Consider the following 17,554-nt stretch of genomic DNA (forward strand, 5'->3'; position numbering starts at 1 on the left):
GAGGAAATGGATGTTGGTGCAAACAAAACGCACAGTGTGTTGTTGTCGTCGTCGTCGTCGTCGTCGTCGTCGTCGTCTCCATGAGAAGTAGTTCGGGGTCGAGCGAGTCGAACGATGCGCGGCGCCGTGGTTCTCCTCGGGCTGGTGGGGTTCATCGGTCCCGCTGCCGAAGCCCTGGACAACGGCCTGGCGCTGCGGCCCACGATGGGCTGGCTGCACTGGGAGAGGTTCATGTGTCAGATCGACTGTGACAGGGATCCCGACAACTGCATCAGGTGAGAGGCTTCACCGGGTCGACGTCAGTCTGACATGTCTGTGGGCTTACACGCACGACAATGACTCCTGCTGTGGAGCATCACACGCCCCCTTGTATGTCACTTGTTCCACGTGAAGCCGTCCCATGAACGCAACACCGCAGCAGTGAATCGATGAGTGACTGACTAGGAAATCAACCGCCAAATATTCTGATAATCGATTAATCAGCTCAAGTCGAATTTTCATGATTTCACCTTCTTAAATGTGAAACAGTCAACTTAATATCTTTGGTTTGTGGACAAATCAAAACATCATCTTGGGGGTTTTGCAAACACGATCGATAGTTTTCTTTTTACCATTGTCTGACTTTTCTGGACCAAACAACTAGTCGAGTAACCAACAGTTGAATCGATAATGATCGATAGTCGCAGCCCTTTGGCTGATTTCACCCTAACCCAGATGATGAAAGCGTTTCCAGGGGCAGGGGGGTTTCGATTGGATCTAGGGGTGTGTCAAGGGACTTTGGGGCCCCAGGCGAAAGGGACCCGGGGGGGCTTCAGGGGCCCTTGAAAGGTGGCTATCTGAGAATTTAAGGGGCTTCTCACGAAATTGTCGTTGCTGTGATGTAACGTTCCTGGGCTGTTCCTGGGGGGCCTCACAGCTCGGGGCCCCATGCAGTTACCTGTTTTGCCTTCCCTCTTGCAACGCCCCTGGTTGGATCAAACAAAGTTACAGGTTGATTAAAGACAAAAACAGAAAACACTTGTGATAAAGGAAAACATCGACCTGCAGAGGCACAGTTGTTTCACAAAAGAAGATATCCCTAAACCTTCTTGTAATCAAAGCTCATCACCTTTCTCTATGCAATTCTTATCTCATTATCTTGAAATGATTCGATTTATCTAAGAACAGAGGATATGAAAGTAGCTATGACAACACAAGCGTGCGATTGTAACTGGCAGTCATGAGGCGGAGCCATATTGCGCTAATTTAGTTAGCCATTATTTGCTCTTTGGTTTCAGGCATTAGAAGATATTGCCATCATATATATATATAGTGTCAATGAGCAATGTAATAACCTTTATTTGCAAAGCACTTTGAGAACAAGGAAGAGGAAGTCGGAACACATTTCAAGAAGTGTTGAACAAATCTTGAAGGTAAAATTGTAATTTTCAGAGACAGAAAAAAAAATTGAAATGTAATAAGACACTTCACATTGCTGCAGCAAACAACTCTTCAGTATCAATCAACATGCTGTCTATTTTTTCCTATATATCGGTCAATCATTTGGTCCATAAAAGATCAGAAAACACTGAAGAATGCCAATCGATATTTCCCAAAAGTCAAGGTGACATCTTTAGAAGTCTTGGTCTGGTTTAACTGCCAAAACCCAAAGGATTTCAGTTTACTATAAGACAAACAAATGCTGGAACCAACAAATGTTTGGACTTCAGTGCTTGACCCATGAGTATCAAAATTACTGTTTATTTCATGTTTTTCAGGTGTCAACTCCTGATTAAGGTTGCAACTCTTGCGACTAATGATTATTTTCCTTATGGATAAGTCTGATGATCCATAAGTAACTGATTAATCCTTGAGACTATTAAATGTAAAAAGTAGAAATGCCCATCACATGTTTCTAGGTCCCAAAGTGATGTCAAACTGTTGTATTTTCATGTAATGGGATATTCCATTTACTTTCAAATATGACCCAAAAAAGCAGCAAATCCTCTCATTTGAGAATCGAGAACCATTTAGTCAGCTAATGATTGCAACTCTAGTGATGGCCAATTATGCATTTAGAGCACCAATTATGAGCTTATTGGTTGAATTGTTATTGCTTTATATTACTCAACAATGAACAACAGCAAAACTGGCATTCATTGTTACAGGAATTCCTTCTGCATGCTCACATTGGTGTCTGCCATATTGCTTTTGCACACGACATGGAACACTGGCATCTAAGCGATATCGTCCCCGCCTGTCTCCTCCTGTTGCCCTGGCAGTGAGCGTCTGTACATGCAGATGGCAGATGTGATGGTGAAGGAGGGCTGGAAAGAGGCCGGCTATGAGTACGTCTGCATCGATGACTGCTGGCCGTCCCGTCAGCGTGACGCCCAGGGGCGCCTGCAGGCAGACCCCAAAAGATTCCCCGGGGGCATCAAGAAACTGGCTGACTATGTGAGTGGTAGTAGGTACAAAGACTCCAAATGTGAATATGGTATTAAGGCCATAATTCCTCCATAGACATCAAAGTGAGAGCGGGTCAGGGAGACTTAAGGAAAGAGAGCAAGTAGCTGGAAGGACCAAATGAGAGTATGTGCTGCGATATGACTGCTTTATGATATTTTTCAGTATTTGAGCTGCATTTTGAATAGTATGCACAGTTATATAATGGTAAACCATGTCATATTTAACACATTCCCAGAGCAGTGCTTCCACAGGGTGCAGTGTTTCAGGAATCAATGGTGCAATGCATCTACTTTTGAAAATCTTTTGAGAAATAAGAACTTTGGGAAGAGCTGGTTTAAAAAAAACAGAAGTAAAAGTGATTACGTATGCATTATATATCCATCCAAGGCGACCTGCAATTATTTACATAATGAAGGGGAGAGAAGCAGAGGTAGAACCCAGGTCTCAGTTTTCATACGGATAGAAATTCAGCATCTGGAGCCGAGGGAGATGCCCGGGCATTAAATTGCCTCAGGTAGAAGTATGCTGTCGTTCACACTCTCTGCTTCAGACAGTCACAACACAGGAGTCTCTGCATTGTTGACCACTATGACAGGCTGATTGTTACGCCGGCACCTTAAAAAGTTATATACACCAGGAAAGGGATATATTTAGTCCTCTAACAAAAGCATCAAATTCTTAGCTGTGCAACACCGCCACCTGCTGGTACATGTACACAACTTGTCAAGAACTAAACTATATTATTGTAAACTAAATCAACAAATTCTGTATTATTTCTTTTCTGTTTTAAGATCCACTCTAAGGGTCTGAAGCTGGGCATCTATGCAGATGTTGGGAAAAAGACCTGTGCTGGATACCCGGGCAGTCTGGGATACTATGAAACAGATGCTCAGACTTTTGCCGACTGGACCGTGGACCTGCTCAAATTCGACGGCTGCTACATGGACTGGACCTTGCTGGGAGAAGGTGAGCTTTTAATTCAGTCCCCTTGAAGACAGTTCCTTATGACTGTGGCTGTATGGTTGGAGTCGCTGACGTGGTGCAGTATGAATTTGGGAACAGGAATCAAACGCCTCTTAGATGATATTGTGTCATGGATAACAATCTAAACATCTGAAGTGCCGAAAACTTTTGCCCTGTAGTGAACTGTACATGTAGATAAACTCAAGCTGTGGTTGATTGGAGAAGCTCGGGAAAATGTTCAGACCTCAGTGCAATTCTGAAAGCAGCTTTAGAAACATATTTCCACATGATAGAACTTTTAAATTACACATTACCACACCTAGTTCTTCTTCAATGGACAAGGTATTATAAACTGTTTAATCTAATTTCTCATAATCTATTCTGATTTAGGATACATGAACATGTCAAAAGCACTGAACAAAACTGGAAGAAGCATCCTGTACTCCTGCGAGTGGCCGTTATACGAGTGGCCTTTCAAACAGGTAAGAAAATTAGTTTGTCTTTATATGACTTTAAATTTCAATCAATTTCAATTATCAATCTCTGGTTTATTTTACACAACAATACCAGCATAACATTTAGGGTACAAATCAAGAATATTTATTAGTGATCTTCCACCTCACCATGAGATCATATGTCATATTTTACACTACATAAAAGAGCATTTCTGTGCCTGCAGCCTAACTACACAGCCATTCGTGAGACATGTAACCACTGGCGCAACTTCAATGATGTGTACGACTCATGGAGCTCTGTCAAATCCATCTTGGACTGGACCGCTTCTCATCAAGACGTCATCGTCCCCTCGGCTGGATCTGGGGGCTGGAATGACCCCGATATGGTACTGTGCTCTTCTCCAGCTCTTATACACTCCTCTTTTTGACCTCAAACAAAACATGGCCTTCAATTTCTCAGCTGTTTTATTATCGTGCTAACGGAACGGGTCACCATTTGCTATATTTTGAAGACAATGGAGTGCTGATTTGTTTCTCAACTGGAGGTCCAGTGGCACCGAGTCTCACATCTTGGAAAATTGACTTTTTTGCTTTCGTGCCGAGACTAGGAGTTAATTCCCTTGTAACCCGGACATTTATGATACCGTTTAATTTTCTCTAGCTGGTCATCGGGAACTTTGGCCTAAGTCACGACCAGCAGGAGTCTCAGATGGCATTATGGGCCATCATGGCAGCTCCTCTGCTCATGTCCAACGACCCGAGGGACATCTGCCCTCGCTCCAAGGAGCTGTTGCAGAACAGACGCATCATAGACATCAGCCAGGACCCACTGGGAAAGCAGGGATACCGCACTGCCAAGGTAGGTGACACAAAGCACGATAGCCCCCTGGAATGACAGCTGTCAGCATTTATAATTTGTTTAAATAAAAATCATAAAAACATTGATAATTTTGTTAAGCTGTTGTAGTCACAAAACTTAGACTCGAATGAAACCAAAATGGAAATGACAATCATCCGGTTGTGAACATTATCCATTTTTAAAACATAACTTGTTCTACAGGTGGACAGTTTTGAAGTGTGGGAGAGGCCTCTGTCTCAGAACCGGCTGGCTATCGCTGTTATGAACCAACAGGAGATCGGCGGCGCCCGAGGGTTCGTCATCAGAGCGGTTCCTGGCTGGAAAATCTGTGACCCCCTATGTAACGTCACACAGATCCTGCCTCAGTACAAGGAGTTGGGTGTTCAGACTCCGAAAAGCAAACTGGTTATTTCTGCCAACCCTTCAGGCACCGCTCTACTCACCGTCACTCCCATCAGTAGTAACTTTAGAAGGATGCTGTACAGGCAGGACGCAATCAAACAGAAGTACACCAATTTGTAATCCACTGGTGGTTTTGCACTTTATCTGCTTGCTCTATATTTAGTGTAGTGTAACTGTTTGGCTACATCGGCTGCTTTTCATGTTTAATAAATCACTGGAATTTTTTGGGATACTTAATGTCCAGAGGGAAATCTATCTACAGTCCAGTGTGTAGGATTTAGCAAAGATCGAATATTTGTAATCACCTGAATTAAAGAAACATGTTTTGATTCTATAGAATAAGTCCTTTTTATCCACATCAGGAGCAGGTCTTCGTCCATGGAGTCGACCATGTTTCATCAGCAGCCGAGAACAGAATGGATCTGGAGGGGGCATTGAGTTTTTTGTTGCCTTAAGGCCAGTGTGGGTTCTCCCACACTTTGAAAGGCAGGGGTTTTCAGTTGGTTGCAATATACAATTTCACTGCAAGGACAAAGCTTGAATTTTGTACATTCATCACGCATCATGAAAATAAAGGAAAACAGGACAACTTAACTCACAAGTTTGTTTCTTTTACTACATTTATTGAAAATTGTGACAACATCCAGAAGACTGGACCACAGTTTAGAACTGGATGACCTGGCCCTGTAAGAGAACAAAGGAAAACACTTTGTTACGGGTAGTTACATTTGAAAATTTATATAATACGGATATAGTTCTAGGACTTGTAAAAACAGCTTTAGTAAGAACAGGTTCTTTACATCAACACCTGTTGGTGTAACCCTACATCAAAAGAGGAAGCTCCATGATTGACATTTGTTCTTGATCTAATCCAAACATTTCAGGTTGAGGGAATACACACTGGTATAAATCAAATGTCCCAATATACACACTGTCAGTTATGTTTATGTGGCATTGATCTGATGTAATAACGAGCTTACATCATTTGACAACTCACTGCAACTTAAGTCAGCTATCAGATCTGCCTTTTTAACAGTGACCTCATTTCTTTAACAGTTTTCGTGTAGATTTGAGGGTTTATGCACAAGAGGGGTAGACTCACTGGATAACACGCTAGTAAGTTATTTAGGTAATCTTTCCAGGAAAGCACTATAGCATCTGCCCCCCTTACGCGCTATTTGAATACTAGTGTGTAACCGCCCAACAGGTTAAATATTTCACTGATATTTCATTGTATAACAGTTTATTTTGTGGTTGCTCGAGGCATTTCATTATTTAATGTTTCTGATCATTACAGTGACAAACATACTGATAGCAGGGCGTCGTCAGGTCAGAAGCTACCATACATTTACAAGGTTAATAGTATGTCAAGATGTACTTAACCATCAGTGGGTTATTGACAGGATTACATTATTTTCTATGCATGACCTGATTTTCTACTTTCAGTAAGTCATTTGCGAATCCACGGGTACAGAATAGTGTTTTGGGGTTTGCTGCATAGATTTGGACCTGATTCAGGGCACCTCTAACTACTCTGCAGCGCCTATGAAACATTGAGGAACAGAACCACAGACATGACAAAAACACAGCGGGACAACAATGACGCCTACCTTTCTCTTCTTGTCACCACCCAACTCGAAGTGCTTGCATCTCTTGATGGCCAGCATTCTCTTGGATCTGCAGTTGGGCTCCACACACTCAAGCCTCAACACAATTTTCTTTGTAGTCTTCGCCTGTAAAGAAAAAGTATAACATTTCAGATCCTACTTCTGCTACGCCATTAAAACACGCCTGGCCAAGCAGAACTCGTGCTTTACTTGCCTTTTTGCGGAAAATGGGCTTAGTCTGACCACCATAACCACTCTGCTTTCTGTCGTATCTCCTCTTACCTGCAAACACACACACACGCGTTCAGCTGCATTTTCATAACAGAGAACGTTAAACAATCGGACATCTGAGCGGCTCATCGACAGAATGTTCACCCTGTGCGTAGAGGGAATCCTTTCCCTTCTTGTACTGGGTAACTTTGTGAGGCTGGTGCTTCTTGCACTTCTTGCAGTAGGTCCTGCGGGTCTTCGGGACGTTCACCTGTAGAACGTGGGGGGGGGGGGGGGGGGGGACAAAAAGGAACCTTTGAGCAAAACATGCAGTGAGTCAGGAAGAAGTCCAGTCACGTCTCCCTGGTGTGTAGGCTGTACTGTGAGTTTAAGCTAACTCGCCAGGGAAATCACACGCACCGTCGATGTGCCTCATGAGCTGATGCTAACGCATTAGCCTCAGCGCAAATATGTGCTGATTAAACTTGTTAAAAATATCGCGGCCGTCGTGTTGAATTAAGGGCATTTTGTAATTTGTAGTTAATGGCGAGAGAAGCTGGTGTTCGTCGTTGTCCCAGTTCCGGTCGGCGTACAGGGCAGCTGACGTTAGCTAGCAGGGCTAACACTGCAGCTAGCTAACTTCATTTCAATAGGACGTGGACGTCCGGACGTGTCGCACTGACGAAATGTTTTCATCAAGCACAAAGCTGTTGTTTTTCATTGCTGCCACGTTGATATTCTACCGTTATTGCTCCTGAAAAGAAAGGCGGGTTAACGTGGAGGCGCGACTAGCATCGGCGTTCCACCATTAGCGACACAGGGCATCGGTTTTTTTTAAAGCAATCAAAAGGCGTAAAATAAACACAACATGGCAAATATTACCATCTGTACATGTGTCAAGGCACGTATCACACGTACGAGTTGACCAAATGCAAAAACGACAATTTAATCAGAGGGATTGGGTTCGATTGAGTAAAGTGTATTCGCGTTGTAATTCCCTACCATGGCGGCGGCGACCCGATGCAGAGGGAAAGAGGAAGACTCGAGCCGGAAGCACTCGTTGATATAGTGCTCAGCTGTGACCCGGCGGGATCCCGGTGTCTGCCCCCTAGCGGCAGGAAGTATGAGGAGGTTGGTAATAATGAAATACCAAAGAGCTTGAAACTAAAGTAAATGTCTTTGTTAAAAAAATTAAAATAAAATAAAGTATGATGAGCAGACTTTCTAAAGCATGCAAAAGTAATGAGTTTAAAGCTTGTTTATCTCCCTCCCATGCGGCAGTCAAATCAGCAGTTAGACTGAATAAGAAATTCTCTGAAATTAAGTGAAAGAGTGTAACCCTAACCCCAAAACCTTTCCCCTGAATATGGATCCTATGTCAATGTTTAGCCCTCAACCAGTTATCGCCACAACTGTCCAGAGGGCCGATATGAAAATGAGCAGGAAGAAAAAGAGGAAGTAAGGCTGAGTCGATTCCTCTCTGTGGGTGAGTTCAAGCTTCTTGCATCACAGACGAACACATTTAATGGAAGACGAGCCACTGCGGCAAAAGTTTCCAGCCATCGCTACAAGCCTCAGCATCTGTAGTTGTCTTTCTGCTGGTTTTCTTTTTCCTTTCGAGTGTCAGGGTAAGTGACGAAGCTCTCTGTATTTTCAGTCATGTGTTTCATTTGAATGTGGACAAAAGTAGTAGATTTGTGCAAGTGCTGGGTTAAAACCCAGCAATATATTCAGCTTGTGTGCAAATCCGAAGGTGTACTCAACACAGAATTACAAATATGTGAGTTAAATAATCATGACAATATGTACTAAAATCCAAAGATGGTGTCCTTGAATGTTGTGTTGACAGTGATGCACTGTGGTGAATTCTGCGTCACTTTGAAGGAGTTGTTTAGGAGCTGGATTGAACTCTGTTATAAATTGCACTGAACATGGTTCTTACCCTCTCTCTCACACACACACACACACACACGCGCGCGCGCACGCATATCCTACTTATCTGTCAGGAACTGTCAGGAAAAGAGAGCCTCTTAAAAGGTTCCTGTTGAACCAGCGCATTCGTGATACGGTTAAGTTTGCTGTGTCACATATAGCAAATATCACGCAATTAAACTGATTATTGTTTTCCATCCCACAACATGTTCATTAGTCCTTATGACTTGTTTAATATGAGCCTTTCCATTTCAATGCACGTATCACTGCCTTGTGCACAGGGCAATACTGACACAGTTGGCAATATTTACAGGTTTACAAAGATCTGTTGCCCATCACTCTGACAGCTATCCAGGTCAGAAATGGTTAACATTTTTGTTATGATTAGATGAACAATTGAAATGATTAATTCTTTTTTTATTTGGCTGCTCTTGAAAAGTAATAACTGCAGTTTTTGAGCTCAATTCAATTTTTATTTCTTAGAGTCAAACGAATAGATGCAGTCTGTGGAATTTCACGACCCAAAACCACACAACCAACTGAAAGTTAAGTTAGAAGATGAGAAAGAAAAAAACCCTTCTCTCCGCAAAGTGTTAAACTGTTGTTGCGCTGTGAAAATCTAAAGGAGGAGACTGTGGTGTATGGTTTTGAATGGAGGAGTGATGTGTATCAGCACATATGTAACAAATGCACGTTGAATGTCTTGATACATGATATATAACCATAACTGAGAGAGAGAGCATGTTAGGGTGAAATGCTGCAGGGCCCTTGGTTTCTTGCAGTACAACACTGATGCAACTTCCCTATCAGTTCAGTTTGTCTGTGTCAGCCACCATGAGTCAACTCCCTACAAAAAAGAAAATCTCCCTCTGGTTTCCATGATATAGTGAAATATGGACGTACAGTTTCAGTCGACTGACTCCAATTGACCCGGGATGGTACATCAGTGCGTTGATTGTCCATTATTGGACTTTATTGACCTCTACTCAAGTTAGAGATGTGAGAATTCGCTGGGTTTGCGACGAATGAGGAATGAGTAAACAATTTCGCAGAATAGGGAACACGGCTGTCTGTTCATGACGGCACAAACAAAACCAATAGGTATTGTCACTCTGGTGAAGAAATCGTCACACTCCTGGTTAGCAGGGGGCGAGAGAAGCTTCTGGTAGTGTTACGGTTCAAATGATATAAGGAAGTGCTCGCGAGCTGAAAATAGGCTGAGCTGAAGACAAACACACAGTGTGCGTTCAGCTGTGTGACAAGGGTGAGTTTGAGCATCTGATAGTCCAAGTTTGACGTGGAACTGTGGCAAAAAGAGTTTTTTCCTTTAGTGCACTGTGTTCTATCGTTATATTTTAGAACAATATGTGTCCAGAACACATTTGCTTGATGGAAATGCATCTGTGAATAATGCTTTGCGTTAAAAGCGGCGGTTGAATATGATTTGGATATTAACTCTGATTGCTGAAATTAGAGCTGATTTTATTGGTCTGTTTCACACTGACCTGTTACTTCTGCATCTATTGACGGTAAGTTCAGAGAAGTTTTTCTACATAACAAGGAACATTTTCATGAAACTCTCATTTGCTGATACTTAGAATGTTCTTTTGGGGAAGGGTGCATGTTTGAATGCGTTTACAGAGTCGACATAATTGTCTTCTATTAACAGACATTGGTGTTGCTTTGTCTCACTCCACTCTCACCTGCGATGGTACCAACTGAGGCCCTGACTTGTTTTCGAGGTGAAGGTTTCATTACGGAATGTGTAAATGTAAATGCAGAAAACAAAAGACGCATAAATCTTTAATGAAATAAGTAGAGAGACTTTTTTATTTGCATACTTACTGTTTTTTATAATGTGGAAAAATGTGATTATGTGTATGAGATGACTTGATATTTCATATTATCCAGTAAGCTTTGTGCCAAGATGAATTTATGTAACTGTGTTACTGTATTAATAACCCAGAGACTGTATCCTAACAACAGCAATCAAAATCAGGTTAGGAAAAGAAATATATATCTGTGAGTGTGAAAGAGCACAGTCAAAGAAGTTTACATTTATGTGACATGTTGGCGCAGGTGATTGTGCTAAATACAATATAATTTATCATAAATCAAGGAGGTGGATAAGAAATGGAAGAATAATTTGCAGACCAGGGACTTGTTGGACACTAATATCTTCTCGCACAGTACAAAAACAAACTGTACATTTGGGTCACGGTGACGATGATCAGGATATAAGAGGTGAGAGAAGCAGATGATGCCATGTTGGAACTGTTTGGGTACAGAGGATGTTACTGGCAGGTAACAGGGCTTATGCAAATTGCAGCTAATCAGGTGCCGATACCTGCCATGTTATGCTCTACAAAAGTATTTATTGTTCCTCGTTCCAATGTAGATCGCTTCTGACTGAATCATGTCAGACAGTATCCTGGAAGAAATCTTTTTTAAACGATCCCAGCAGAAGAAGAAGACATCCCCTTTGAACTACAAGGAGAGATGGTTTGTCCTCACCCAGGAAAAAATAAGCTATTATGATTTTGATCAAGACAAAGGGGTACGTATATGTAACTGCAAGAAATCCTCTATTCAAACACCAAGACATTAGTCTGATATAAATTTCGTTAGCAACCTTACCTGACTGTTTCCTCATCTGTTAAGCAGAAGCGAAAAGGTTTGAGAGGATCAGTCGACCTTGAGAAGATTAAGTGTGTGGAGGCGGTCCAGCCAGAGTCCAATTCACCGCTCGAGCGCATGTACGCTTTCCAGGTAGACATTTTTGTGTGAATTAGCTTCAGATAACGCCTCAGGACAGTCACAAAAAACACAGACACACCTGCAACAATGTAAATAAGCAAGAATGCCACGTATCACGTATCACAATCGTCCAATAGTTAATAATGTGAAAGTCCGTTGTTAAGAAATGAAACCATCTCTCACACTGAAATTAAGTTGGGACTTTCAGTGACTGTGCAGGTGTCGCACACATGTTGAATCCCTCGACAATCAGTAACAATGTGACATTACTTATCAAAGAGAAAGACACAGTTTATAGTTTGTGTCTTGAACTGCAGTGAAACATTTGTCACACAGTTTGCACTGTTTTGGAATACAATACATTATTGTAGAGATATATCATAGCTGCTAGCTTTTCCTTTTTTAATTTTTTAATTTTTGCCACAGATTGTTTATGATGAAGGGCCGTTGTACATTTTCGCAAAGACTGAAGATATTCGTGCTCATTGGATAACGAAGCTGAAAGAAAGTAAGTACACGCACATTGGTTTACAATTAAATCATTTTTTGGGGTAATGTATTTTGTCAGCCACAATAACGTATTTATGCTTTATAAGACGATATCTTAACATCACCCAATGCCTGCACAACAGAAGATATGCATACCTAGGCAAATTCATAAGTTAATTAAATGTAAATGTGCTTTGTGTGTGTGTCCCTGCTTGTGTATAGTGGTGCGCTTCAACAGGGATCTGATGCCTAAATACCATCCTTGTTTCTGGGTCGATGGGGTGTGGCTGTGCTGCCAGCAGGAAGTTAAACAAGCTATGGGTTGCAAGGTGCTGGATAGTAAGAACGGTGAGAACGAACTCCATTTGTGTTTGAAATCTGCAATAATCAAGAACCAAACCTTTTCATTAACTTGCGTACCTATGAAATGATGTCATTAAAAGGCTTTACATCTAAACCATCTCGACGAAGGGGATCAAGGAAACCACTTCCCCCGACCCCAACAGAGGTGCGCACCCAGTTCTTTCAGGTGTATATTCACCATTTTGAGACAGACTATGTTGCTCTGTAAATACAACCACTAATGTTTTGTTGTTATAGGAGAAGCCAGGTCGGCCTTTACCTCCACAGCCTCCTGGGCCGAATTCCCCTTCTGCTGGCATGACTGTCATAGCGGAGTATGACTACACACCCATGACAGAACAAGACCTGGAGCTGAGGAAGGATGAGGAGTACACTATCCTCGAGAGGTCTGACACTAACTGGTGGAGAGCCAGAGACAAATACGGGTGAGATTTTAAAAAACAACAACAAGTAATGCCAGAGGCCGATTACTGACAACAATCCAGCAAAGATCCACAGAGTTAAAAGTTCACAAGTTGAAGTTAAATATGCAGTGGAGCCCACATGGACATTTAAAATCCTGCATCCAGTTCACATCAAAAAACAGTGGGAAAAAATGCTGTTCAAATAAAATGAGCGCAATTTCCTCACTTGCAAAAGGGGAAATATTCAGTGGTGCCTTTGAAGAACGTCAATTAGAATAAAAGAGCAGGAGACAGGATTAAGAGGAGACATGCAGATCTGAATGTGTGTATCTGTATGGGTGTGTTTTTACTGGATTTGACCAAATTCATTTTCCAGGTTACTTTGTGGTTTGCTTTGTGCCATGTAATTGTGAGAGCAAGAAATAATAATAAAATACTGATTATCTCTCATTTGAATGAGTAAAAGAGTCCTTGGACCAATGATATGTTTGCAAGACGCAAGTAGTGTAGCTAACTAACTCTTAGCTTTTCAATGTCCAGCCAAGATACACATTTGGTTGCGTATTTGTGTGTGTGTGTGTGTGTGTGTGTGTGTGTGTGTGTGTGTGTGTGTGTGTAGAAAATACCTACTATGTGATTTGCTCTCTTTTGCAGCAAAGAAGGATACATACCTAGTAATTATGTTGTGGAAGCAGAAAGTGGGCTAGAAAGATTTGAGTGAGTATGGCTAGTATTGTTCTATCTTTATATCATTGCAAATATATCCTTTTTATGTTCTAAGATGAATATATATGATAATATGAAAATATTCATGTTTATTTTCACAGCTGGTATTGCAAGAATATGAACCGTAGCCAGGCAGAGAAGCTGTTAAAGTCTGAGGTAAACTCCATCACTGACATACATGTAGAAGGACAGCTTTGATACCAAGAGATTGCCTCAACTTTGTTGGACTTCATTTTATCTAAAAACTCATGAAATATGTGCTCATGTGTTGTTTCTCATGCTCAGAACAAAGATGGAGGCTTCTTGGTACGGGACTCAAGCAAGGCCGGGAAATACACTGTGTCTTTGTTCAGCAAGGGTGGCGGGTGAGTGTGAGTTCAGTGGTGTTAAAACACTGCTGCACGGTGCACTTCTTACAGTATAGACGTTATCCACTGGCTCCACTCATGTGTGAACGTGTCAAAAGAAGAACTGTTCATAATGAACGCGGAAACAGAGGGCGACAGCCGGAGAGAGATGTAAATTTTTCATGCAAAACTTGGACTTATCTGCCTGCAGAGGATCTCTATCTCAGAGCTCTAAGATGGATATCAGTGGGGAGATTGAATGTGATAAATGACTTGATGAAATCCCATTGACGAAAACCTGTTGACGAAATCTACTCTAAAGATACTCACCCTTTTCTCTCTACAGGGAAACGAGTGGAAGCTGCAGACATTATAATATCTGCACCGGCGCACAGGGCCAGTTTTATCTGGCAGAGAAGCATAATTTCAACACCATCCCAGAGCTCATCAACTACCACCAACACAATTCAGCAGGTTCATACAGTAGCTCTGAATATACGGATATCTAATTAAAGATGTTTGTAAAAAAAATATAGGCACATAAATAGAGTATTAAATTCATGTGAAATGTTGACCTTACAGGAAATAATGTGGTTTTGTGATCTCCCTCATTAGGTATGGTTAGCAGGCTGAAATACATGGTATCTAACCGGGCACGGCCTCCATCAACAGCAGGGCTTGGCTATGGTGAGAATATGACTATATAAGGCACAGGCCTGATTACGTTTGTCTAGAACTGCAAACAGAAGTTGAATGCACCTGCTTTCTTGGCTTCATTATATATTCCCGTCTTAATCCTAATTTTTCGGTGATTGACCTCTGTTTACTGATTATATATTTCTCTGTGCAATGTATGAACCACGAATCCTCTGAGTATATAAACGCTGCATGTATAACATAATGTTTCATTGTGGTTTGGAGGAAACAGCGCATTGGTTAAGTAATGATTGTTAAAGGAGTAGTTTGAGATTTTTGGAAGTACACTTCTTGCAGATCTGCATAGTTAGTAAATAAAGCAAATAAAAGCACCATTACCAAAAATTCTTTCAATGTGGATTCCATTCGTTCTTGTTCGCTCCAGGTGTGTGGGAGATTGACCCCCGTCACCTCACTTTCATCAAAGAGCTGGGCACTGGTCAGTTCGGAGTGGTGAAGTATGGGAAGTGGCAGGGCCAGCATGACGTGGCCATTAAGATGATAAGAGAGGGCTCCATGTCTGAAGATGACTTCATTGAGGAGGCCAAAATCATGATGTAAGCAAAACAGATGTGTCACACTGGGAAGTGTATAGGTTCTGTAACCTCTGTGAGGAAAAACCAACTCATAATACTTACCTTCCTTCTCCTTTTACCTCAAACCAGGAAGCTTCGCCACGAGAACCTGGTCCAGCTGTACGGCGTCTGCACCAAACAAAGACCCATTTACATAGTAACCGAGTTCCTGTCAAACGGCTGCTTGCTGACTTACCTCAGGGAGAGCCTGAAGCAGCACCCAACAGCCGTCCAGCTCCTGGAGATGTGCAAAGACATCTCTGAGGGCATGGCCTATCTCGAGTCACAGCAGTACATCCACAGAGACCTGGTGAGAGACATCGATCTGCCGTGTAACCGTGCACAACACATCCCACCACATTCCTGCGTTACTGCATCATGCTAATGTTGGGATACTTTGGGATTTTGCATTTGTAGATAAGGTTAGGAGTATAATGATTACACCTACCTTAATCAAGAGTGTTCTTTGTTTTATCCGCAGGCTGCCAGGAATTGTTTAGTAGATGGCAATGGTACTGTCAAAGTGACTGACTTTGGACTGTCAAGGTAAAATATTTCATGTCAATTACAGGACACTCCATGGCTACATTGGTGTTGAACAAAATATAAAACTAAAACCCTCAATGTACAATTATTAGTATTTTAGTGTTCTCTAGGTACATAGACATTGACCCCCCTTCATTTTAGAGTAAACTATTGTATTGTTTTACTCTAGTGCATTCATTTTACAGTTTCACTTACTACATATTAAGATTTTACATTCAAAGATTAACTTAACATCTGCTTAAACATAAAAAAGTACTCAAAAAAAACAGCAACTTAAAAATAGCTCCAGCTCAACAAAACCACAATATAACACTCACAGGACATCCCTTCTTCACATATTTCAAATTTTCAAACTTCTGCTTGGATTGGACAGTGTTTTTACACTGGTGGTAGTTGTACTTTCACACTTAAAAATAAAGATCTCCAACTTCTCTACCTCAGGTATGTCTTAGACGACGAGTACACAAGCTCAGTAGGTTCCAAGTTCCCTGTCCGCTGGTCACCTCCTGAGGTCCTCCTCTACTGCAAATTCAGCAGCAAGTCAGACATCTGGGCATATGGTGAGAAAACATAAAGTGCAGTATATATATTTCCTATCACATTTCTGGTCAGTTTCAAGTGTGATCTATATTTAGATGTCTTCATGAAACTAATAATTCACATCTGTGTTAAGGCATCATTTCTATTCTCTCACCAAGTGAACTATCTCTATAAATTCCCAGGGGTTCTCATGTGGGAGGTGTACACTTTGGGGCGGCTTCCGTACGAGAGGCTAAACAACACAGAAATAGTGGATCAGGTGTCACGAGGTCTTCGCCTCTTCCGCCCCCAGCTGGCCAATGAAAAGGTCTACAGCCTTATGTTGAGCTGTTGGATTGATGTAAGTAGAATTTAACTGAAATCATTTACTCTCAAGTACTTCAGAGTAACAAGGTACTTATACTTTGCTTGGGTATTTCCAATCAATAATTACTTTCTACATCTACTCCATTCCAAGTTATCTTACACATTCAGATCATTAGCACCAAATTAATCAACTTTTAAATTATGATAGATAGATAAGTCTACCTTACAGTATGTAAAGTACTAGCACAACCTGCTTACCCATTTAAATATGTTTTGTATACTTTACTTGATGCTTATACTTACTATATATTTTGAAGGCTGGCAATTTACTTCAAGTATTTCTATACTGTTACTCTGTATTTCTATTTTTACTAAATAAATGATCTGTGGACTATTTCCACCACTGACTGTTGGCCGTGTCATGACAATGAACTTGCACAAATCTCACAGTGATTCTTTGTTTTGCTCCTCAGAAAGCAGATGAGAGACCCACCTTTCAAGAGCTGGCCCTGTCCGTTCAGGATTTGCTATACGAGCTCCAGTAGATCTCAGGATATATCCTCGGACACAACCAGGCCACTTTCTGCACGTCCCTGGAAAGTGAAGACAAGTTAAAACAGCAGAGCCACTTTAGTCCTCTGTAATGTGAATATTATGAGTAATGTGAATGTCATTATAACTCACTTATTAGAATAGTTTTCCTGTCACATAAGTAGAGTCCTGTAGATCAGCATTTACAATGTGTATATTTTATTGGAGTAAAAATACTGTCCATATAATCTGTCATTATAGTATTCCCATTGTGGAATGTAGGCAACTTTGCAAGGTTTGTAAGAGCAGACGTACGACCCAAATAAAAGCTAAGTATACTCTGGCCCGGCTTTGAAATAAAAATTAAAAATCTAAAAATTATGTCAAATGAAAGTGAA

At 41.4% G+C, this 17,554-nt stretch overlaps 3 protein-coding genes across 10 annotated transcripts; 2 read left to right on the forward strand and 1 right to left on the reverse strand.

Moving 5' to 3' along the window:
* On the forward strand, positions 1 to 5,721 carry gla (galactosidase, alpha). 2 transcript variants are annotated; one of them, XM_035649741.2, is made up of 7 exons: positions 1 to 275; positions 2,262 to 2,436; positions 3,240 to 3,414; positions 3,802 to 3,893; positions 4,091 to 4,252; positions 4,528 to 4,725; positions 4,927 to 5,721. In XM_035649741.2, exons 1-7 carry the CDS (start codon positions 115 to 117, stop codon positions 5,245 to 5,247), a joined length of 1,284 nt encoding a protein of 427 aa, XP_035505634.2. In that variant the 5' UTR covers positions 1 to 114; the 3' UTR covers positions 5,248 to 5,721. The 2 variants fall into 2 exon arrangements, with proteins under 2 accessions (XP_035505634.2, XP_035505635.2); XM_035649742.2 differs by having other exon boundaries at positions 138 to 275; positions 2,148 to 2,436.
* An 8-nt stretch (positions 5,722 to 5,729) lies between these two features.
* rpl36a (ribosomal protein L36A) lies at positions 5,730 to 8,097 on the reverse strand. 2 transcript variants are annotated; one of them, XM_035649744.2, is made up of 5 exons: positions 7,947 to 8,097; positions 7,110 to 7,215; positions 6,949 to 7,016; positions 6,738 to 6,860; positions 5,730 to 5,811 (listed from the first exon to the last, which is right to left on the reverse strand). In XM_035649744.2, exons 1-5 carry the CDS (start codon positions 7,947 to 7,949, stop codon positions 5,791 to 5,793), a joined length of 321 nt encoding a protein of 106 aa, XP_035505637.1. In that variant the 5' UTR covers positions 7,950 to 8,097; the 3' UTR covers positions 5,730 to 5,790. The 2 variants fall into 2 exon arrangements, with proteins under 2 accessions (XP_035505637.1, XP_035505638.1); XM_035649745.2 differs by lacking the exon at positions 7,947 to 8,097 and adding an exon at positions 7,827 to 7,849.
* Positions 8,098 to 8,415: 318 nt separating this feature from the next.
* btk (Bruton agammaglobulinemia tyrosine kinase) lies at positions 8,416 to 17,499 on the forward strand. 6 transcript variants are annotated; one of them, XM_035649737.2, is made up of 19 exons: positions 8,439 to 8,572; positions 10,546 to 10,618; positions 11,275 to 11,433; positions 11,541 to 11,645; positions 12,060 to 12,141; positions 12,345 to 12,470; positions 12,566 to 12,630; positions 12,723 to 12,910; positions 13,544 to 13,606; positions 13,717 to 13,771; positions 13,901 to 13,980; positions 14,309 to 14,436; positions 14,578 to 14,649; positions 15,044 to 15,215; positions 15,324 to 15,543; positions 15,715 to 15,779; positions 16,221 to 16,339; positions 16,502 to 16,659; positions 17,099 to 17,499. In XM_035649737.2, the coding sequence occupies exons 3-19, from the start codon at positions 11,293 to 11,295 to the stop codon at positions 17,168 to 17,170; spliced, it is 1,911 nt and encodes a 636-aa protein (XP_035505630.1). In that variant the 5' UTR covers positions 8,439 to 8,572; positions 10,546 to 10,618; positions 11,275 to 11,292; the 3' UTR covers positions 17,171 to 17,499. The 6 variants fall into 6 exon arrangements, with proteins under 6 accessions (XP_035505626.1, XP_035505630.1, XP_035505628.1 ...); XM_035649735.2 differs by lacking the exon at positions 8,439 to 8,572 and adding an exon at positions 8,604 to 10,140; XM_035649736.2 differs by lacking the exon at positions 8,439 to 8,572 and adding an exon at positions 10,147 to 10,405.
* The last annotated feature ends 55 nt before the right edge of the window (positions 17,500 to 17,554 follow it).

The sequence above is a fragment of the Scophthalmus maximus genome, chromosome 9 (assembly GCF_022379125.1).
Source record: "Scophthalmus maximus strain ysfricsl-2021 chromosome 9, ASM2237912v1, whole genome shotgun sequence".
Taxonomy (NCBI): domain Eukaryota; kingdom Metazoa; phylum Chordata; class Actinopteri; order Pleuronectiformes; family Scophthalmidae; genus Scophthalmus; species Scophthalmus maximus.

What these genes read in the sequence shown, in the direction of transcription:
- btk (XM_035649733.1), top strand. Translation starts at nt 11,293, where the DNA reads ATGTCAGACAGTATCCTGGAAGAAATCTTTTTTAAACGATCCCAGCAG. An exon ending in GATAACGAAGCTGAAAGAAA is followed by an intron (nt 12,142 to 12,344) that starts GTAAGTACACGC and finishes GCTTGTGTATAG; the next exon opens with TGGTGCGCTTCAACAGGGAT. An exon ending in GGTGCTGGATAGTAAGAACG is followed by an intron (nt 12,471 to 12,565) that starts GTGAGAACGAAC and finishes TGTCATTAAAAG; the next exon opens with GCTTTACATCTAAACCATCT.
- gla (XM_035649741.2), top strand. Translation starts at nt 115, where the DNA reads ATGCGCGGCGCCGTGGTTCTCCTCGGGCTGGTGGGGTTCATCGGTCCC. An exon ending in TCAAGAAACTGGCTGACTAT is followed by an intron (nt 2,437 to 3,239) that starts GTGAGTGGTAGT and finishes TTCTGTTTTAAG; the next exon opens with ATCCACTCTAAGGGTCTGAA. An exon ending in AGGGATACCGCACTGCCAAG is followed by an intron (nt 4,726 to 4,926) that starts GTAGGTGACACA and finishes CTTGTTCTACAG; the next exon opens with GTGGACAGTTTTGAAGTGTG.
- rpl36a (XM_035649744.2), bottom strand. An exon ending in GGATTCCCTCTACGCACAGG is followed by an intron (nt 7,017 to 7,109) that starts GTGAACATTCTG and finishes GTGTGTTTGCAG; the next exon opens with GTAAGAGGAGATACGACAGA. An exon ending in GTGGTGACAAGAAGAGAAAG is followed by an intron (nt 5,812 to 6,737) that starts GTAGGCGTCATT and finishes GTTCTCTTACAG; the next exon opens with GGCCAGGTCATCCAGTTCTA.